The 24,096-nt window shown below is 38.9% G+C and overlaps 1 protein-coding gene across 3 annotated transcripts in view; it reads right to left on the bottom strand.

Annotated features, from left to right (window-relative positions):
* Window positions 1-24,096, bottom strand: part of PAPSS1 (3'-phosphoadenosine 5'-phosphosulfate synthase 1) — a 127,062-nt gene that overhangs the window by 55,096 nt on the left and 47,870 nt on the right. For all 3 annotated transcript variants that reach the window (XM_072622536.1, XM_072622534.1, XM_072622535.1), the window contains 3 exons: window positions 19,599-19,717; window positions 3,063-3,176; window positions 1,788-1,899 (listed from right to left, as the gene is read on the bottom strand). In XM_072622536.1, coding sequence (XP_072478637.1) covers window positions 1,788-1,899; window positions 3,063-3,176; window positions 19,599-19,717 — 345 coding nt within the window. The remainder of the gene's footprint in view (window positions 1-1,787; window positions 1,900-3,062; window positions 3,177-19,598; window positions 19,718-24,096) is intronic.

Here is a 24,096-nt window from a genome sequence, read left to right as displayed (position 1 = left end):
CATGGTTAAGAAAATACAAGATTTTCTTGGCTGACTGTACAACAAATCCATGTGGCTTTGTTTAAGTGAAGTCACCCAGGCTGAAATGACATATACTACACTTGTTTAAGGAATCAAAGTATCAGCAGAAACCTCTTTGGACAAAAGAGGCAAAAACAAAATTTAAAAAATATCTGCTTGACTGCCTTAAAACTACTAACATTCCTTTCAGATGAAGCAAAGGATAAAAGGGTACATTTGCATCACATAGAGACAGTCATTCCTATGGAGCAGGAATTCTTCACCTTTTCAGCATGTCATGGACCCCTTTTAGCAGTCTGGTGAAACTTGGAGAGCCCCCTGAGAATCATTTTTTAAAACACATAAACTAAAATACAAAGGATTACAGAGGAAACCAAAGATTAGTAAAAATAAAGATGCATTTTTTTTCCTCATTCAAGTTCACAGATGCCCTGAAGCCAATGGATCCATGGAGCTCAGCTTAAGACCCCTGCAACAGGGGAAATGACAACTGGCTCTTACATTTAGCACTGAGGGAGAGAACCAAAGGGTGATAGTTCATCTATACGTTTGCAATAAGATCTCCAGGAAAGAATGGCTACCACACCAAGGTCCAAAAACAGATCTCAGAAATACTGCTTGTAAACCTGTTTCACTCCCCGGCACTCAGAGCGAGATTAGTAGTAGTTTAATAGGCTACCACCATAGCAAATAATACTCTACTCAATACAGGAAGTTATACTTCTCAACAAAAATTAGTTTGCGAAGTTAAAGGTTAAGTCTGGGTTTTAACTGTTTTAAACTAAGAATAACTACCATGATCCTCAGTAACTTTTATAATTTTAGGTATTTGTCAGTAAATCAAAATCATGACAGTATCAAAAATGAATGTCTTTAAATTCTTAGAAAATTATGTTTTGAAAAGGTTGAAAGAATTCTGCAGATGTTTCCATCATAATATTTAAATACCTCTTGAGAAGAATTTTAAACTTTCTATTACCCATCTTTTTTGTTTTAGTTTGGTGAAATAAAGATAATTAGAGAACGATAAACTATTTTTTCATCACTTTTGAACTGAAAGACCAGGGTAACTATTTTAGACCCTACAAACAATTTTTCTCTAAAAATCAAAAGGATACAACTATTTCTGGGAAGCAAAGGTTAATGAGATGTAAAAAATGTACCAACTAGTCCTAGCCTCATAGGAAACACCCAAGTTCAAATCCCCTGGGGATCTCTCTGAGGATCATTTTCTAAAATGCGTAAACTAAACTACAAAGGATTACAAAGGAAACCACAGATTACTAAAAATAAAGATGTATTACTTTCCTCATCCAAGTTCAAAGTTGCCCTGAAAATTCAATTTACTCATCTGTAAAATGAGGAGGCAGCATTATGATTTCTAAAGTCCCTTCTAAGTCTAAAGCCTACAAATCTTTTCATAAGGAAGTTTTTATACATGTGGATCTTTCTGCAATGGGTCATTCTGTTTATTAATAGAAAGATATAACACTCATTCATCAAACAACAGTAAGGCAAAAGAAAAGGATTCTGCTTCTTAGGTCCACGTTCAACTTATCCTATCTTTTTTTTTTTTTTTGAAAAATCTAAGTAAAATGAAAAATCAATTAAAAAATAAAAACATATGGCCTCATGAATTTTCAGTATTAAAATACACTGTACTATTAGGAAAAACTTAGAAATATAAAGCATTAAGTAAGTAACAGCAGTTCCAGAGCATATAATTTCTCTAAATCAACGCAGTATTTAATGCAAAATGGTCTCACCATCCAGCAGACAATCAAAATGAAGGCACTGCAGGTATTCCCTCTCTCTCATAAAGCCGTTTAGTGGAGTTGCCCAGCCTTCTGCCAAAACCTGCACCCACTGCATGTCCAACTAAGAGATGACAGAGAACAGCAAAGTCACACAGACCCATTATTTTCCAAAAGTACAAAAAAAGCATCACACCCATCCATCCACAGACCAACACTGATTAAGTCTGACGCTGTGCTCAGCACACTTTTAAGCAAACCAATGGACTCTAAGAATTCTATTTTGAAATAAGTAGAGACCAACTTTTCAAGGAAGAACACACATTTTCCATAATCTAACAAGCCACACAAAGAACACAAATCTCCAATTTTTGGTAGCCAGGAAGCGACTAAGTTACAGTTGGCTAAATTATCCACAGACTGCAGAACAGGCTTGTTTGAGATGCATGGTGTAAGAGGAAAGTAGGCAGCAGGGTGCTGGACTTGGGAATCAGGAAGACCCAAGTTCAAATCCAGCGTCAGACACTTACTGGCTGTGTGATCCTAAGCAAATCATTTCACCCATCTGCCTTAGTTTCCTCAACGGTAAAACAGGGAAAACGGCAGCATTTATCTAAAAGGGCTGCTGGAGGGTCAACAGAAATAAAATCTGTCCTTCACAACATTAAAAAAAAAAAGAGGGAGAAGAATGTTGTAGTGGAAAAAAATACAGAAGAAGAGCTAAGAAAAGGAGAGAGAAGACGAAGAAAGAGGAAATAGTAGGTGCTGTTGCTAATACTTCTAACAGCACCAGTGGCAGAAAGGACAACAGCAAGGGGCCAGCTGCAAAGCACAGGCTAGGCACAGGGCACTGATCTTCACAGCATGGAGCATGTACAGGAGATCACAGATTCATTTCAGCAAAACTGTCCACATCAAAATAAGAAATTACAATGGCTATCACCAAGTCAGGTCCATCTATTAGGAAGCAACAGTATATAACAGTAATCAATGAGAAATATGGCGGTTATTAAAGTCAGAAATAATGGATAAATGAAAACCTTTAAAAAACTGAAGGAAAAGGGAAGCTAAGGGGTGTGTACATGTGTATATACATGTATAAAAACAACACTATGGTTATTATTTTGTTAGACTGCAAATACTAATATACCATATGATTGTCAGTTACCATTACTCTTTAGTTAAAAATATATTAGTTCTAGTAACTCTGAATACCTCTGTACTATAAATTTACTTTCCTTCACTAGTAGGGATAGCCATGGAAAATAAACATCCTCTGACCCCTACCTTATTTATTTTCAATGCTGGTAAAGTTTCCGCATCTGTCTTTGCCAGCTGAAGCTTGTTTTCTGGAACATACAACTCCTTTACTTCATAAGAAGCATCTACAGGCACAATATCCTACATAAAGAAAAAATAGTGACATTAAATTTTTTTTCAGATAGTTCAGATTTACCTAAAAGGTATTCTTACTGCTACTAAATACATATATTTCATTTGGATTAAACATTCTGAGGTTTACTATGCATTAATGTCCAAACGGTAGGGGCAGTTTTCCTTTGTTGGTTGGTTTGGGACTTTTTTGAGAATACATGCTCCACATGATAGCAAATAGCCAATTCCTGAGTAGGTTGATTTTTTTTAGCACAAGTTGTTAAATTCTATAGATGAAGCCTTCTTTTGCCCCACTCACTTGTGGGGTCTAAGATAGCTACGCTATTATCAGGGGAGAAAATGTTAAAAGGGCAAGAACACAAACCTAATCTGGAAAATCCTATGTAAAAGAGACCCATGACGACAACCACCCCCAGGCTGCCTAGCGAGGTCTGGATGCCAGAGGATAAAGGGACCTTGAAAAAAATCAATTAAAAACTCCTAAGTGCTGGAGAAGCAGGACCTTAACTCTTGCAAAGGCTTTGTTATTTTAACAAATGATATGAATAGCAACCCAGAAAATGTTTCATTTTTAAGCTACTTCTCCATCTAAGCCCACTAATGTAGAAGAGGTAACCATTAACTAAGGGTTATTTCTTTCTGTTGAATACAACAGCAGGCGATGCCTGGGAAGACCGGTAGGAAGTGACAGTGAGTTTTCTATAATCAAACTGTAAAAACAAACAACTCGGAAAGACCGAAGGATCACTCACGATGCCAAAGGGCCACTGATGACCTACAAAGACCATCGCCTGAGAGAGAAGTGATGGACTCAGATGCAGAACGAGATACATATTTTAAACACACACAATGTGGGACTTGTTTTGCTTGACTATGCTTATTTATTACGAAGTTTTATTTTCATTGTTTGATTTCTTTTCTCTTTTCAATTCAGGGCAGGGGATAGATATGAGAATAAGAAAATGAATGCTCATGAACTGAAAAACTAAATTTTAAAAAATAAATAATTCTTCAATTCCAGAGTGCTACACATAATGCTCCCATGCTACGAGGTATGACTTTTTAAAACTCTTACTTGGCTTTACTTTAATATTAAAAGTCTCAAGATGTACCTAAATCCATTTGCCTTTGTAAAGAAGGGTTGTGCTTCAAAATAAAATTTAAGCACTAACATCACTAAGTATGTTGAAGCCAATATTTTCATTTCAAACATATTCTCCTGTAGAAAACAAACACATTATTTTTTGAATTTGCAATTCGCTGTTTTACAAGAATATTACTTTGGACAAAGAGAGAGAAGAGTGCTTCATGATCATCTCAAATGCTGATGTTATAATAAGTCCTTTATGGGGAAGCAGCAGGGCACAGCATAATGGCTTGAGTCAGAGGAGCTGGATTCAAATCTTGCCTGATGCAGCCTACTCCTGTCACTTGCACCAGTCACTCAAACTTTCCTACACCTCAGGTTCTTCTGTAAAATATGGAAATTATACTAGACAGGCCGAGGTCCCTTCGAGCTCTAGGATCTAAGACACTATTAATTAAGAAAACATGCTTAAAAGAAAATCATTCTTCCGGGAACATGAAAGCTAAAGGCAGTCAAGAGGTAAAAATGCTTTCTTCTCTTTCTCTTTAAGCATTTCTTTGTCTGTTTCTTGGGATAAGTCCTTGGTCACATGTACTTTATACAAAATTCCTGATTAAAAAAAAAAACTATAGTGCTTATTTTTTAAACCCTACCTTAGCTAAATTTTCACATTAATTTATAGTCTCAGAATTCAGACACCAAATGCTTTTGTTGCCTAAACAAAATTAAAGCTAAGAGATCAAAATTGTGGATTTTTTTTTTCTTTTTTCAAAAAAGCATCTAAATTATACTGCTAGAATTAACACACAAAGACACAGCAAAATAGGAATGGAGGTGGGGGGAGAGAACTTCCAAGCTGTACCGTATTGCTGCCACACTAGCGACAGAGACAAGGACATATACAATCAGTCAAGCGGGAATCTAGAGAGGGGCAAAGGAGGACAAAAAATTCCAGCTTCAAATCATTTCTAGCACATTCTAGTGACAAGTCATGAGCTGTCACAAAACCGCTATCCAACCTCTAAGAGGGACAAAACCACCTCAAAGAGAAAGCCAGGGTATCTGGACAGCAGAAACTGAAATTACTTCCCTGACACACACAAGTTGTCCATTTGACTTGGGATTCCTTAGGCTCTCCAGACACCCAATCTGCTCTTGGAAACAGTGTCTGTTCCTTGCAACTTGCACATAAAATAATTTATTTCAGACAATTTCCCTTAAAACAAAAATAATAGATCACAGGCCAACCAAGTAGCAATGAATTACAGGCCTAAATGCCTCACCCCTAACCCCAACATCAGAACAATGGGTACTTAGTAAGAAAGCCAACAAGGGGAATTTCTAAAGGTCTTCCTCTATAATCCAGTCTCCATCTGTTGGCAGGAATATTTAAAAAATTAGAGATCCAAATGAAGACTGAATCTGAGAAGATGGCAAAGTAGGCCAAAAAAACTCAGCTCTCCAAAAGACAGAACATCAACTCAGAGCAGCAGAAATAAATATGGGGTATAGCAGTTATCTTACCAAGACAATTTAACCTCCGTAAAAACCTGACCACCAGGGGCAAAGGTTTAGCCAAGTGGAGTACAAACACCCCCAGGCCAATTCTGGAGAATCAAACAACAAGCCCTGAGTGCATGTGCATATAGAGGCAGAGGGGTCTGAGGACTAAGCAGGCGAAGATGGAAGGAACCTTTCATTGTTGAGGGATGCCAAGCACAGGTGTGCTGTGAATGCAGTAGCAAGGGGCAGGGGCCCTGCTGGCTGCAGGCACTTGCGGGATCTGGGCAGAGAGGGCAACTGGAGTTTGCAGCCCCAGGAGGGATGGCTGGGAACAAAATCATTTGCAGGACAGTGTGGCTGGGGGCCTTACCTGTGGCTTAAGGAGAGGAGAACACAAATTTGGGTGCCAAGGCAGACCTCATAAAATAACAGTAAGGAGAACTTGAGGCTTGGGGCATCACTCCCCATACCTCAGGACTACAACTTGATTACACTAATAGCGGCTAAAAACAAAATAAAACAAAAATTAAATACATAAAAAAGAGTAAGCAAAGGAGAGAACACCCACTCATACATAGTGACCATTGGGATAGAGAAGATCCTTTTTCAATGAGAAACATCAAATGGTGTCAAACATAAAGAGTTCTTGGAAGAATTTTAAGAGGACTTTAAAAATCAAATAAGACTGAAGAAAAATTAGCAAATAACAATTCAAGAAAATCAAGAAAATCATAAAAAGAAAGTCAATAAACCATAAATAGAGAATAGGAAGAAAATGATTCCTTGAAAAACTAGAATCAGGCAAGGGGAAGCTAATGACCTTAAGACACCAAAAAATTTTAAAACAAAATCAAAAGAATGAAAAACATAGAAAAGAAAGTGAAATATCTCATCAGAAAAACCAATCTGGAGAACAGATCAAGGAGAAATACTGTAAGAATAGTCAGGCTACCTAAAAATTATGATTAAAAAAAAAGAATCTTAATACAATATTATAAGAAATTATCGATGAAAACTGCCCTGAAGTTCTAGAACAAAAAAGCAAAGCAGAAATAGAAAGAATCCACTGATCATCACTGGGGATCCCAGAAGGAAAACTTCCAGGAACAGCACAGTCAAATTTAAAAGCTCCTAGCAAGGAGAAAATGCTGGAAGCAACAAGAAAAAAATGTTTAATATCATGATAAGGATTACACAAGACCTAGCAATTACTATGTGAAGGACCATAGGTCTTGGAATACTATATTCTGTAGAACAAGAGAGCTGAAATTATGACCAAGAGTAACTTATCCAGCAAAATTAAGTATAATACTGAAGGGAAAAAAAAAATGGACACCTAACGAATTCAAAGACTCTCAGGTATTTGTGACAAAAAACCCGGAACTTAAGGAAAAATTTGACATATAACATCGAGGAGAAATAGGTAAACGTTAAAGACCAATGACAAGTGATTCAATAAGGTCAAACTGTTTACTTCATGTGTGAAAATAGTAGCAGTACTCTTACGACTGACACCATTATTTGGGTAATTTGAAAGACAGGCTTGGACTGAGGTGAGTATGATGCGGCAATTCTAAAAAAATTAAAACTGTGCAGGAAGAGAAAAATAACTAAGTATCTCATACAAATGAGGCATAAAAGGAAAAATGGATACAGAAGAAGCTAGTGGGTCACAGGCAGGGCAGTGCTGCAACCTCCCTCTTCTATGAGAATGCGCTAAAGAGGGAATTCTCTCTCATACACACACACACACACACACACACACACACACACACACACATGTATGTAAAAAGTCTTCTAAATTCAGAAAGAAATAAGAGAGCAAGGGGATTGAGTAGGGGGAGAGGGTAAGGAAAGGATACCAGAAAGGTTGGCTGGTTAAGGAACAGGAAGGTAAAGCAGCTGGCAGAAGTGAAGCAGAGGAGTACAGAGTGAGAGGGTAAGATTTAAACAGAGTGAGAAGGATAGCGAGGAAAAATCAGGAGGAAAATACACAAGTAACTGTATGCGACTGTGACAAATTTATCCACAAAATGGAAAGGTATAGCAGATTAAAAATTTGAATTCAATAATATGTTGCATTCAGGAAACATAAAAATGAGAGATACGCACAAAGATACTAAAAGGCAGGAGTAGAATTCAGTATGTAAAAAACAGCAGGGATAGTTATCATGATCTGACAAAGTTAAAATTAAAATGGATTTAATCAGAAGTGAAAAACAGAGAAACTACACTGTTATCAATACTATTCAATATTGCTTTAGACTATTTAAAATACCTAGACAGTATAATGCCTGAGCATATGCCTGCCAAAACAGACACAGAAACTAAATGAATATAAACAGGAAACACTTTTTATACAAATAAACTTAGATTTAAATAATGAAGTAATATTTACTGTTCATGGGTAGGTAAAGCCAATATAATTTTTCAATGACAATTTTACCTATCTAATCTACTTATTTAATGTCATCCCAATTAAATTACTAAAAACTTTTTTTACTGAGTTAGAAAAAATAATAACAGTTCATTTGGAAGAACAAAAGATCAGGAAGTTCAAAGAAACCAGGGAAAAAAGATGGGAAGAAGTGGATTCAGCAGTATCAGACCTTAAATGATACATATAATTAAATTATATTATATTGAAGTTGCTGATTATTTTAAACTAAAATTTTCTTATATAAATAAAAACCCATGTATCCAAAAACAGAAAGATGAAAACTGAGGGAAAACCTTTTATAGAGTTTCTCAGATAGCAGGTGACTGGGTTGGAGTATTGCTGTGCAGTGGGAAATGATGAGATGGTTCATTTATAAAAACATGGAAAGACTTGAACTTGTGAAGGAAGATACTCTCTACCTTCAGAGAAATGCAGGATAGGAGGATGGTCTTCCATACATGTGTATGTGTAGGGTTAGAGGTAGCTACGAATATGTATGTAGAGCCACATTTTCTCTGGAATGTAGGGAAAAAATAAAGTACAAAGTGCCCGGCAGAGAACTAAAAAAACCCAACAAGACAGCAAAGAAAAGCTGGGCAGCTTTGAAAACAATGTATAGGACTATACAGTTTTTCTTGAAATGGAAATTTATTGTTTTATATTGAATTCTCTCTGATGGTCTGCTGAGTACATGGCAATGTTGGCTTTTTTTTTCTTTTCTCATTTTGTATTTAAGTTTAAAATAAAAAAAAAAAATTACCACAAAAAAAAAACTGAGTCAGTGTGGTTTTAGGGGCCTGTTTTGGATCAGACCCATAATTATGCTAACACAGGTAACTCTCATTCAGGAAACTTCCTTTACTCAGGCAAATCAGCACCTGCTGTGCAGTTACATGGTAATACCAAAAAGTTAAGCTATTTGTCCAGTCACACACACAGGAGGAGGCGGCAGCTGGACATGAATTCAGGTCTTCCAGACTCTGAGTTCAGCTCTCTATCATCCACTACACCATCTTGTCCCTCAAATATGTTTTATGAACCCCAATAACTAAAGTTGAGGTACTCTTTTTCCTTCTCCTAGAAATACCTTAAATAAGCCCAATAAGACTTGTATACAGAAGGCATTTAATAAGCACTTACTACATAACTGATTAAATAAAAGACACATTGGCCCTATAGCTTTATCATGCAACGATCGCACACCATTGTTTTCTTGGGGAGAAGATGCACAGGTCATACAACAGACACCCCTAGAAATAGTAGCCATTTCATTCTCCATAAATAAGCCACTAACAAGTTAATGAGCACAATGATACCACATTTTAAAAGTTTCCCCCTCCATTTTCTGCACTTTTTTCTTAAGCCAAGTACGCCTTTGAACGCTAAGACGTTCCTATTTTTTATGTACCTATTAAATTATTATCTGAACAGCACCCACCCCAAGCATGCAGACCAACACAGAACATTCTGGCAACACTTGAGAACCAAGCTGCGAAGTCTGGTTTTTATGTACAGAGTAAAAGACATTTTAGGGCATTAAACCACCATTTTGTAGAAAGATAAACCTTTAAACAATTTATAGCAATAGTAAAATCTAGATTTAAAAACAGCATTTAAAACATCACTTCAGATTAAAAACAGCAGCAGAAAGTCTTACTCCCTTCAGCCACAAGAAGGCTGGTTAAAAGACAATGCTAGCAGGCCATCTAGTGACCACTTCAAGGTTAGAAGGAACTTCTATCCCAGATCCTCATATACACTACGTAACTACATAACTGTGACTCATGGAATCACACATGTACAAACTAAGAGGGACCAATGACTACAGGCACTGCAGAGTCTGAGACTGTGAGCAGGTGAGGGATCCATGTCACTCAGAAGCTACCTGTGGATAGTGATATCCTAAGGCTGGTTCGCTACAGATGGCTGTGTGAGGAATAATACCTGATCTCCTCAGACAAAACAAAACAAACCTTCTCTAATGGAAATGCATTAAGAGGGGCACTCCAACCAGCAATCTCTCCAAAATGTAGCCTCTTCCAAGTACTAAATTATCCAGAAAGAAAAGCTGGCATTTCCATTGCCTGTGGTACACACTACAACAATGATAATGAAATCTCTTCATTCACTGGAACATGAGCTTCCACAGGGCAGGCAGGGTTTGACGCATTTTTTTCTGTGTCCCCAGCACCTAGCTCAGGGCCCCCTGTCCTGCCCTCACCCTCTTCCTCTTCCTCTTTCTCTGTCTTTGACCCTGTGGATCTCTGTAGATTAGCAACTTTTCTGTGACTGATGGTCTCTGAGATTTGCCTGGCCAACGGATCAGTAAGCAGACCTGCCCAGAGTCACAGGGCTAGTATGTCTTAAGAGGAAGTCTTGAACTCAGGTTTTCCTGACTCCAAAGTCTGTCTGCTATTCACTACACCAAAATGTGGATTTTTAATCATCATTTATTATACTGTTCAAATAACTTATTATACTATTTAAATCCAACTTCATGTGATTAGAAACTGAACTTAGGATGTTGCTCTCCAGGAATGCTGGAGATGGTTACAAGGAATTTTGGATTCCTCCTAGTCCCAGATTCACCCAAAATAGTCGTTTTCTAGATTCTCCTCACCCAAATCTTATTTTGGGCCCACCCAAGCTTGTGTTCTGAACCTTCCTGTTTTGGACCAAATTTTACTTCACTTTTTTTGCTTATATTTACTAATATTTATCTCAGTTTGCAGATACTCCCAAGTTGCCCTCGTGACAACACTGCCTAATTGCATACAGGTGGTCCACGTTCTTTTGTCTAAATACTATATAAAATAAACCTTTCCAGAGCCTGGAAAGAGGGAGTCACACACCTCCTTTCCAGTTCACTCTCGTCTACCCAATGACCTAGTAAATTTCTTTCTAAAGCTATTCCATATTTCGAGTTTGCTGTCCCGAACAACATCTCCTCTTCCTCTGCATGTAGTAGGTGCTTAAATAGTAAAGGTCTGTTTATTGAAGATCTCTGGGTACCTAATGGCTTGTCCATCTAGCACCTTTTCCTCCCCAAACAAAACCAAAAGGACTAATTTCTTTGCTGAGTAGAAAGGAGACAAAATATAGGGAAAAGGTTATTGTTAGTTAAGAAATTGGGTTTTCAAGGAAGCACTGCAAAATCTACCCTGGCAAAGCATATCCAGTTAAATGTGCCTTTATTTTACTATCAGATCCTATTTATCAAATTCATCTCTTCATTTCCTGATCCTCTTTCTGCCTAGATTATTAAAAACACCCTCGTAATTGGTCTCCTCTAGAACTAAGTGACTCAACCTGGCCTCAAATACTTATTAGCCATGTGAACATTGGCAAATCACTTAACCCTGTTTGCCTCAGTTTCCTCATCTGTAAAATGAACTGGAGAAGAAAATGGCAAACCACTCGAGTATCTTTGCCAAGAAAACTCCAAATGGGGTCATGGAAAGTCAGGCAGGATTGAAAAATGACTTAATAACAACTGGTCTCCTTGTCCTGTCTCTCCTTATTCTAGTCCTACCCTTATAGAGCTGCCAAAGTGACTTTTCACATGCTCACATCAAACCATGTCACTCTCCTACTCAAAAAACTCCTGTGATACTCTACTGCTTCAAGGCTAAATCTACAGCTTCCTCCACTTAGCTTTCAAAGTCCTTCACAACCTGCCCCAATCTATTTTTTTTTCCTAACTTCACTGTATGTTCACTCATCCTCCTACACTCTGGGGCACAGCCAAAAGGTCATTCATATGGTATTCCACCTCCGACCCCAGGGCCACTCCGCAGTGGCCTAGAATGCATGGCATCCACACCTCTGCCCCACAAAATCCCTCTCTTCCTTGAAGACCAACTTCAGCTTGAAATCTTTCCTGGTCCCCAAAATGCCAGTGCCCTCTTTCCCTAACTTGAATTTAACTTTATTGTATTTTTCTCCTTATACTGATTTTGTTTCCACTTCTCAATTATATGTCCTGACTGGCTTCCTCTCACCCCATCCTCCCACCCCCAATTAAGAGATACAGCAAAGATAACTTCATTCTTTTTATTTGTATTCTCAGTGCCTCACACAGTGACTGGTATAATATGTCTCATAACTGACTATTCTACTGTCTCGAATAATATCCAAGGCCTGGTGAATTTTCCCAATATGCTAGCAATCCCCAACTTAAAATGCAAAGTCAAGTTTCCTCTAAGTGTTCTAAAAACGTTCTCTGAATCATTTTTATTGCACATTCCAATAGTAAAAAAGTTTAAGCATGTACTCCCATTGTATATATTTATTTAGAAATTAATTATAAGCATGTATTATCATTCTATTTTACATCACAAAATATAAAAAAAAATAAAGAATACTCTAGAGAGAACAAGTTCTTTGTATTGTTGAAAAATAAAACTTATTTTAAGGTATTCTTTACTCTATCTCCTTTTTAATAATTTTTAGTATTAATAGCAATGCAACTGAGTTTGCTTCATTATTTGTTTTAATTCTTTTGATGCAGTGACAAAAAGGTCTGGTTCGAAGATGAGTTTCTTTCAAAACGTGGTCATGGCTAAAACACACACCTCATAAACAGCTGTAAATCCACATGGAATAAGCACAACTTTGACTACATCCAACTAAAAAAATCACACTATTCACTTTTCAGGTTCAGTCACCAATTTTGCAAAGGTTTTCGCTGAAATTCAGTGGATAAATGTCCATCCTCACAGATGTCAATCACTTGATCTTGAACACTAATTCAAGTGAATTTCATTATCATATTTTTAACATGTCAGTTCAAAACTGACTGAAATTCTTCATCTGGAAGGTTTTTTAAACCATAGGTTAGGAAATTCTGTCACCAAGTTTTTAAAATACACACATAAAGAGTTTTTACAGGTAAAACACTTAGATCATTTGGCAATGAAATCTCATAAAATAGAAACATTTCAAATCCTGTTTCCAAGTTTTTCAAGTACACAGATAAGAGAATTTTTATAGGTAATGAACTTACATTGTTTGGCAACTAAATTACATGCGGATGGATATATTTCAAATACGGATGATCTGAGGTAACATATGAAGTGCTCATAAAACTTTAAAGCACTTACAGAAACACTATTACTATTTATTATTTCCAAACAGCTCTTTTTGAAATGCTCTCTCCTCTATTTATTATTTCCAAACAGTTCTTTACAAAATGCTCTCTCCTCAGCATGAATCTTTTTCATTCATTTCAAAAAGTATTCACTTTCACATTATTAAAAAGTTACTTTTATCTTAAAGGAACTGATTATCTGTATTTTTTTTTCCAAACTATCTACAAGCCACATACTACTTATCACAGAAACAGTATGTTTCACCCACCTATAAGTAGGATAATGCCATGCCTTTGTCCCCAGACAGCCAACAAGGTTTTGTGTGGTACAAAAGATTTTCATAGTTACTTTCTGATTTCTTGTCCTATCTGACTAGACAATTATTGTGTTTACCTCTTAACGTGATAAAGATGGACTACTCAGAGGAGAAGTATGGTTTCTGGGAAAGAATCTTTTTAAGCTGGCTTGTCAATTTTTTGAGGGTTAGTTCAGTTAAAACTAGATAATCTAGCCTAAAAATACACTTAACTGGGCACTGGTACATTATAACAGGTCACACATTACAGTGACAGGGAAGATACTTAAATACATGACAGATGACTTACAGACTAAGAGAGGGTGCCAGTGTCAATCCATATATTAAGCATTATGAAACTGTTCGTGGAGTTTTTTTCCCCCAAGATTTTAAAAGACTGTAAACAGAGATAGTGACCAGATACGTAATTTCACTGTTATGAGGAACTTCCAATGGGCAATGAACAGGGTCACAGAGTGAAAATGATTAAAAGGTAGGATTTGAACTTTGAGGGAAAGTTGGAGAGAATGGAGGGAGAGAGAGGAAGGGAAAGGGGGGGAAGAGAATGGGAAAGGGGGGAGAGAACAGGAAAGGGGGGGAGAGAAAGGGAGGGAGAGAAAGGGAAAGGGGGAGAGAAAGGGGAAAGGGGAGAAAAAGGGGAAAGGGGGAGAGAAAGGGAAAAGGGGGAGAGAAAGGGAAAAGGGGGAGAAAAAGGGAAAGGGGGGAGAAAAAGGGAAAGGGGGAGAGAAAGGGAAAGGGGGAGAGAAAGGGAAAGGGGGAGAGAAAGGGAAAGGGGGAGAAAAAGGGGAAGCAGGGAAAGAAAGGGAAAGGGGAGAGAAAAAGGGAAAGGGGGAGAGAAAGGAAAAGGTAGAGAGAAAGGGAAAAGAGGGAGGGAAATGGGAAGGGAGGGAGAGAAAGGGAAAGGGGAAGAGAAAGGGAAAGGGGGGAGAGAAAGGGAAATGGGGGGAGAAAGCAAGTATAGAAAGAGACACATAACCTATAAAGGAGAAAGGAATTCTGAGTATCTTTGCCAATAATCATTTTAAATGCAATCATGTCTATAGAATACATAAAATTAAAATTAGCTATGAGAGCTGTTATATGATCTCTCACAGACTTCAAGAGCCTAACAGAATCAGCCTCACAAGTTTTAGCCGTAACTGCCAAGAATACCATACATTCTGTGCAGCAAAGGAGGAAATGTTAAGAGACTGTTTATAATGTTTAAAACTGTGAAATTTTTAAGTAGAAATACTGTTGGTCTAAGAAACCAATTCAACCAAGTGTTTATTAACTGCCTGCTATACACGAAACACTGCATTAGGCACTGGAGATTCAAGACAAAAACCAAGCCGTCCTTACCTTCAAGGAGTTTACATTCACTGGGATACATGGATAAGTTGATACAAAATAAACTGAAGGTGAAAGCACTAATAAAGAGGAGGATCAGCAAAGGGTCTGTGTAGACAAAGAACCTAAGCTGAGCGGGAATTGCTGGGCAGCTAATGATACAAAGGGGCAGCTGGATGGCACAACGGATGGAATACTGGGCTTGGAGTCAAGAAGATTCATCTTCCTGAATTCAAATCTGGCTTTAGACATCTACCAGCTGTGTGACCCTGGGCAAGTCACCTAACCCTATTTGCCTCAGTTACCTCCCTCGGTAAAATAAGATGGAGAAGGAAAAGGCAAACCATGCCAGTATCTCTGCCAAGAAAACTCCAAATGGGCTCACAAAGGGTCAGAGAGGACTGAAATGACTAAACAACAAAGGATTCTAAGAAGTAAAAGGGTGGAATGAATCTAGGCCAGAAGAGGGCAGCTCTTCCCCAGTTTGGGGAACAGCCTACAGGCCATTGTAGTTGGTTTGTAAAGTTCATGAAGGAAAATGATAACAAACAGGTCTGAGAAGGCAGAGGCTGAAGGTGTACTATGAGGGACTTTAAATGTCAGGCTACAGATCTTAACCAGGGGTAAAGCTTCTCTACCAAAGCTTTACTAGGTAGAAATATGTGATTCCTAATGATGAAAAACAACAGGGCTTCTCTCAAAGTTTCCCTTCTAAAACGTTTGGTGGGCAATTTCTCTGGATAGGAGGTGGCACAGGTATAGACACGCATGCGTATCTTCTAACCAGAGTTTTTCCTTTATTAACATATTATGGTTCTTATTAGATATACTGTCCATGCAGACTCACCCATGGTATCTCAGGATCCCATACAATTATTAAAGAAGTTAATTTCTTCCAGGCAGCGTAGGACTTTATTTCAACCAATAAGCATTTATTAAGTGCTCACTATGTGCCAGAGTATGAGTCAGATGCAGGGAGAGTAAAGTAAAAGAATGAAAAATCAGTTTTCTTAAGGAGCATCCTACACAATTTACACTTTAGCACTTCAACATAGCCCAGCACAGGTTCAACTACAGGCCTGGCGAAGAACTCCTGCAAGAATTAGCGTCTGTGATAAAGGTCTCATTTCCAAAATATATAAAGAACTGAGTCAAATGTACAAGAACAGAAGTCATTCCCCAATTGAGAAATGGTCAAAGGATATGAACAGGCAGTTTTCAGAGGAAGAAATTAAAGATATCTATAATCATATGAAAAAATGCTCAATCACTCTTGATTAGAGAGATGAAAATCAAAACAACTCTGAAGCACCACATGACACCTATCAGGTTGGCTAATATGGCAAAACAGGAAGATGATAAATGCTGGAGAAGATGTGGGAGAAATGGAATACTAATTCATTGTTGGTGGAGCTGTGAGCTGATCCAACCATTCTGGAGAGCAATTTGGAACTATGCCCAAAGGGACAAAAATGTGCACACCCTTTGACCCAGCAATATTGTTTCCAGGACTGTATAAGACAGAGATTATAAAAATGGGAAAGTGTTGGGATTGGAAGTTCAAATCCGTGTGGACGGTCTCGGGCGGGTAAAAGTGGGACTTCTAAATCTTAGAGTCTTACGAGGCCCTCCATGAACAGCGGGGATTCAAGAAGGTCAGACTGAGCTAGCTCGGCTAGCTCGGGTATTTCTGCCTCTCCCCGGGAGATACGTGATGGGTGGAGTATCCCTGCCCTCGAGGTCCTCCCGGATCTGGGCACACTATTGTTATCTAACAGCACGGTATTCAGATGCAAACTGTGAGGCTGAAGGTTAAGCAGGATTGAGGAAGCCTGAAAGCGCTCTTAGCACGTGAGGAGCCAAAGAGGACAGTAGGCTCCGCTTCTCTTCTTTCCTCTCTCCCCTCCCCCTCTCTCCCCGCTTGTACTTCTACTTCCAATCCCTTAAGATCTTAGCCTCCTTAGGAAATCTCCCCCTCTTCCTCCTAAGGAAGACCCCCCTGCACTTGTAACCGAGACCCTGAAATAAAGCTCAACCCTTGCTCGACTCTGGAACGTCCTTTCTCTCATATGAGCATCCGGTTTTGGCTAACCGAAGACCTCGGAGGTGAGGTAAGAAGACTCGGGTAGCCCACACAGGCCTCTAGGCCTGACAGGAAAGGGTCCCACATGTACCAAAATATTTATAGCAGCTCTCTTTGTGGTGGCCCAAAACAAGGGGATATCCATCAACTGGCAAATGGCCGAACAAGTTGTGGTATATGAATGCAATGCAATACTATTGTGCTATTAGAAATGACGAACAGGTGGACTTCAGAAAAACCTGGAAAGACTTATATGAATTGATGCTAATAAAAGGAGCAGAACCAGGAGATCATTGTATACAGTAACAACCACAGGGCGTTAGCAAAGCAAGGACCTAAAACATTCCCAAAGGACTCCTGAGGCAAAATGCCATCCACATCCAGAGAAAGAACTATGGAATTGGAAGGCAGAATGAATATTTTCTCTTGTGTTATGTTTTGTTTTGTTTGGGTTTTTCTCATGGCTTCTCCCATTCATTTTAATTCTTTTATGCAACATGACTAATGTGAAAATGTTATTAATAAGAATGCATGTGTAGAACCCATAAGATTGCATACCATATCTTGGGGAGAGAGGGAACTTACGGAAGTGATTGTAGAAAACTGAAAACAAATACATTAATTTTTAAAATGACCATATATAAAAAAAAAATGCTTGCTGATTTTAGTTCTGTTGAATTGCAACAATTCTGCTGAATTACTGAATCAAGGCAATTCACATGACGTCTATTGGCTGGTGATGGTACCATGCTGGGTGACTGAGAGTTCGAAGTTCACTGAGGTGGCCAGGTGGTGATGAATCTCGGAGCCGTCACAACTGGAGGGCATCTACCAAGTCACAGAGCAGCTGCGATCCTCCTTTAGTGAAGGAATTCCCCACATCAGAACAATCACCAATCCTCAAAGGGCACAATCAGTCAGAAGAGCTGGATGAGTCACAAAGAAACCACTTACCCGCAGGGAGCCCACCTCCTTACCTGTAGAAGGAGAACAAAAGCCACCTCCTGGTGGGGAGGGGATGGGGAGACGGGTGGAAAGGAGCAAATCAGAGAGCCCAGAGGGAAATGCTTTATAAGCTTAGAAAGTCACGGGCAAAGGGAGAACAACTGCAAACACCTGGAAAATTACTGAACCTCCTGAAGCTCAGTTTGACCTTCTGGAAAATGACAGCCTTGACTTGGTAATGGAATACAAGGGGAAAGAATGCTAAATGGGGAGTCTGAGGAGCAGGACTCAAACCTGCCACTTACTCCCTTAAGTTCTCAAGGCCTGCTTCAGTTCCTACAAAATGAGGGCTGGAGGAAGCACTATACAGAGCAGAGTTACTTTGATTCACAAAACAAGTTCAATTCCTGCTCTGATTCTTATTTATCTTTTTAACCTTGGACAAGCCCCCGGACCTGTTTCCTCATCTATAACATGAGAGGGTTGGACTGCACAGACTCTGAGTTTCCTTCCAACCCTAAAACTATGATCACATTATCCTATGACATCAAAAGGTCCCTTCGATTTCTAACTCTATCTTGTAATATACACATAAGGACAAATAATTAATTTCATTAAGGTTTTATTATTAGCTTTCTTATGGAAAAAGAAATTATTTGTTCACTGAAGTAAAAAACATGACATCGTTTTACGAAAATATTTACCTTGGATACTACAAATAGGTCTGCGTTCCAAAGATTTGAAAGGAAAGGAAAAGGATTTATATGTACAAAAATATTGATAGCAGTTCATTTTATGGTGACAAAGAAATGGAAACTGAGAGGATGCTCATCAATTGGGGAACGGCTGAAAATGTCATGGTATATGACCGTGATGGAATACCATCCATCGGCTGTAAGAAATGATGAGAAAAATAGTTTCAGAAAAACCTGGGAAGACTTATAGGAACTGATGCAAAGTGCTATGAGCAGAATCGGGAGAACACTGTAGACAGAAACAGCAATATTCTAAGGATGATCCAGACAGTGATCTAAGACAATTCCAAAGAACTCATGATGAAAAATGCAATCCACCTCCATAGAGAACTGATGTGAGAATGCAGAAAGAAATAAATTTTCCCCTGTATTTTTCTAGCTTTTTCTTACAACATGGCTAACATGGAAATGTGTTTTGCATGACTTTATATGTATTACGGGCATCATACTGATAGCCCTTCTCAATGTGGGAGGGGCTAGAGGGAGAAAATTTTGAAATAAAAATTTTTTAAATGAATTTAAAAATAAACATTGAAAAAATAAAATATTTACATTGGATCAAAAGTCCTAAAAACATCAACTCCTTCATTAATATAAAATGAGAATTTTGACAAAGAAACACCTCTTGACTGTCTCAAAGGAAAAAAAAACAAAAAATAAAACAAATTTTTTTAAAGAGTCCCTCTTGGACTTAAATTTTGTCCTTATAACCCACCTTTGGCATCATTTTCAACCAAATTTCTAAAATAACAATTCATGACCTTGTACAAATGACCTTTGTTTTGCCTCAGACTCTGATTTTTCACTTTCACTTACATGTGAGGAGGGGACCGAGTGTGTGCAGAATAAACCCACCTGACCCTCCTTGACCTCTCCTTACCCTTTCTTGCAGCAGCTCTACAACCTGCTGGATGCAATCATTCACATCACAAGAATCAGTTTTGAGCACCAATTCAGGGGCCTCCGGCTTTTCGTACTCAGAATCAATTCCAGTGAAGCCTATAAATAGAAGTGGAGAAAAGAATTTAAATACACACACACCCTCACATACACACACACACACACACACACACACACACACCCTCACATACACAAACACACAACACACACACACACACACACACACACACACACACACACACACACACACACACACACACACGGGTTCTCCAGCGCAGACTCACTTCTGCTTGATCCAGTGCTGACAGCCACACTGGGTCATAAGTAGGTATACAAAAAAATGAATTCTGCTTCCCTGACATAACATTTCTGCTCAAGTATGGCAGGGGTTGGTTGGTTTTTCTTTTGGGCAGGTTTTTTGGTTAGAAGAAGGCTGTTTGGCTTTATTTCTTCATTAAACATATGCATCAAAATACAATTTTATGCAATTTTCCTGACAGCCTGAGATGGAATAGGGGTGGAAAGGGGTGGGGTTCTATATAACTGGTGAGCCAGTTTGTTTATAAGAATCAATTAACAAGCACTGACCACATGCCAGACACTGTGTTAGGCACTGAGGACCATAAATGATACAATCCTATTAGGAGGTTATACTCTAACAAAGGAAACAAGGATATATATGAAAACATACAGAATATAGAAGCAAAAACACAAATAAGTGCAAGTAGTTACATACAAGGTAATCTGAAAAGGACAGCACTAAAAGCCAGAGGGATTAGGACGACATCCTTGAAGAGATTCCATGAAGCAGAAATATGGAGGGGCATACTGCAGGCCTGGGGAACAGCCAGTGCAAAGGCAGAGAGACAGTAATAGTGTTGTGTACGTGAGAGGAAGAGAGGAAGTGTCCACTTGGTCAGGTCCTTACGAAGGGCCAAGGAAAGCACAGAATTTAACCTGTCTTTCCTGAGCCTAAAGAAAGCCAGCCAAGTATTATAAGTGGAAGCTTTAAATCTGCATGTAGATTATCCACAGATAATTTTAGATCTACCCTAGCTTCCTTCTGCCGGCCAGCACACTAACTACCTACATCTCTTTCTAGCCAATTAGTATATATGTTTAAGGAGCAGAAATCAAAAACATAAATTAAACATCAGGAAAATTGGCCATCCACTCTCTTAAAACATATTATGGGCAAATATAAGGGATTTGTTAACTACTAGCAATACTGTTAAAGAGGCTGCATGCCACAGTAGGGTGCTTGGATTAGCATAAGGAAAACCAGGGTCAAACCCCAACTTTGACAGGAACTAGCTGTGAGCCTGCACAGATCACTTAAACTCTTTGTCTCCAGTAACTGCGAGGATTTATCAAATAAATCAGTCACACTGAAATCTGTAAGAAGTCAGTTCCCATGCCAGGAAATCCTTCACACTGCTAAAACTCAGGGACCCTTTACATATCTATATATTATTTATGACTAATAATGATCAATGGCAGAAATTAATGAGAATAAAGTCTATTTCCCAGAAGAAAAGCAGCTGACCTTTTTCTGCTAACTTACAAGATGCATTGTGCACTGGCGATGGGATCCTTGGAAAGTAACTCAACCTCTCAATGCCCCAGACAACTCCTGAGAATTCTAAGTCGGGCCACAAACCCTTTCCAACCTGTGTAGCAGCTCATTCCATACCTACCCACTCTGGGATGTGGAAAGCAGGAATTTTAAGGGATTGTAAGTAAGCTATTTAAATTCATTGTCATTAAGGCAAAGCACATCTAAAAGTGTTCATTAAAACTCTCCATTCAAACAACTCTTTATGCCGTGTACAATTAGTTGAGTGTCCATTTTGTGGGACACAATGCACCAGGAAGTGAAGGAGAGAGAAAGATAAATAAAACATGGTCCTCAAAAACTTAAAACACTTTAACTTCAGCCTCAGTTCAAAACAAGCTCAAAAACTAAGGAGAAATCATTGGGAAGAGGGCTTACAATCCTCTCCAAATGGATTTACTTTTCAGATTGCAATAAGACCTCCTCCTAGAAGGTCATAATTCAATGCTGTGGATCAAGAATTTTTAACCTAGGGTCTATGAATTTTTTTTTTCGGAGGGAGGATGTTAATATTTTAGTAACTATACATCAAAATAATGGGCCTCTTTTGTATATCTCTATTTTTTCATTTTATTTTATGCATTTAACTCTGAGAAGGGGTTCACGGACTTCAGCAGACTGCCCAAAAGATCCATGACACAGGAGGTAAGAAACTCTGCCTAAAACGGTTTCAAAAGTCACAACGGCCAAAAGAAATGTTCATTGCACGGTCAGCCTTCTGGTGATGAATGCAATCGTGAGAATGAAGGGGAAAATTGTTTGTGGTTAGAAATTAGGAGGACTTTCTATAGTTAATGTACCCCTTAAGTGGCCTCAACAAAGTGACTGTGTCTTGGATTCCTCTGCAAAAATGAGACAATCACACTGACTCACCCCCTATTTAAATACAGTCAGTAACTCTAAAGGAACAATAACATTCATCTCCCAAATGTTAATGACAGAGACAGGCCTGGAATTAGATTATATTATAATTATATCAGCACTCACATCATGCAAGCTCCCACTGCCATGGTCCCCTCTCACAGGAGCTATGATTCATAACCACCGGTCCCCCTGCTTGAAAATCTCCAGGGACAGCAGGTTCACTACTTCGACCAAGTAACCTGTTGCATTACTGGACTGATCTAGTTCTTTATTTCATAAATATTTTTGCTTGACTATGTACAATCTGTTAAAAGGGATTGTGAGTGGGGGGAATAGATTTTGTTAATCCAAAACAAAATTAAAGTAAATTTTAAAAAATACTTCAAGGACCTCTGATTTTGCTACTACAGGCACAGATCATAACTACTGGGTGACAGTAGGCCACAGCAGAGAATCACAGAATTAGAGCTAGACCACAGAGATTACTGAATGGAGAATGGAATCTGATGAAAAGAGACTTTAAGTGACTTGCCTGAGGTCACAGAGCTAGTAAGTGTCTGGGAAGGGTTTGCATTCAGGTTTTTTGACTTCAGTCTAGAAGTTCCTGGTGGCCAGCCTGGTGATGAGCTCCTCTGACTTAGAGTAGTCTACAGATACACAATCTGTCTGAGGTGGACTTCCTATCCTTCCAGTTTTCTAAGACATGCTTCCAACAATCCACTGGCATAGTCTTCAAGAACTGAAGTTTGCCTCCAAGCTAGGAGGTTTCAAAAGAATAGGAGAAGGATGAAATTGTCCTTCTTGTAACCTCCAGCCATCACTGGTCCTAGTCCTAGGATCAAAACAGACCCAGTCTACATTCTCTTTAACATGGTCTTCCCTTAAATAGCTTAAGAAAGTTTTCAGCCCCTACCCACCAGGTAAGCACCCATCATCTGAGGTGATGTGTAGACACCTCCTCCTCTGAGCTGACTGACACCCTCCAGATACATTCTGGCTTGTTGAGAGACACTTAAGATATGGCACGCAGAATTCAACACAGGACTCCAGATGTGGCCTTGACCAGTTCAGTGCATTGTAGGAGAACTATAAATTCTTGTCATTTGGAGACTTCCCTTACTCTACTAATGCAGCTTGCTAATTAGCCGTTTAAGCAATGTATACTAACTTTGCTATCAACCCACACAGGCAGCAACTCAGAACAGGGAACAGAGTGCTGCTCTTGGAATCAGAAGACTTGAATCCATATCACTTACTAGCTGTATGGCCTCAGGAAAGTTATCTAACCTCACGGTCTCACTTAGCCTCTGTTTCAAAACTCATTTGTAAAATAAGGACAATATTCATGACTTTTAGATCAAATGAGTATGAACTTTATACAGGTCAAGTGCTTTGCAAACCTTAAAATATTTCATTACTATTAGCCTCACTCCTCAACAAACACGTTGCTCTGCCCTATAGATCTTTCTCATAAAAACTGCTAGGACAGGTCTCCCCTCAAAACTGTACTCAGATTTTCACTACACATTCATCCCAATCAGAATGTTACCTTGTGATTTTTGTTGTGGAGTTTAGGCCTCTGACAGTCACTCTAAATCCTGATTCTGTCCTTTATCCTATCAGTTACGCCTAACATCATTCAAGTCATTTACAAAGAAAGGTAAACACACAGAGCCAGGACAGAGACCCGGACAGAGCCCCAGGGACCCCACCAGAAACCTCCTCAGCAGTGAGCAAAGGGCACTGATTGGCACTCTGGGCTGGTACGGTCGTTCAACCAGCTGCAAAATCTGCCCCAGGAATACCGTGATTCCATGACTCACCAGCAGAGGTACAAAGATATGAAATGGTTTTTTGCTGAAACACCCATTTTTACACATCCAGTCCTAAATCTAGGCTACGAAGATCACAGACTGAGGAAGCATGGAGTGGGCAGAGGGCACAGTGTGAAAGTCTGAGCCAAGGAGCAGAGTGTGAATCCTGCCTCAGACACTACATG

Source organism: Notamacropus eugenii, chromosome 7 (assembly GCF_028372415.1).
Source record: "Notamacropus eugenii isolate mMacEug1 chromosome 7, mMacEug1.pri_v2, whole genome shotgun sequence".
NCBI lineage: Eukaryota > Metazoa > Chordata > Mammalia > Diprotodontia > Macropodidae > Notamacropus > Notamacropus eugenii.
Note: the sequence above shows the minus strand (reverse complement) of the source record. Positions and strands in the feature narration are given on the sequence as shown.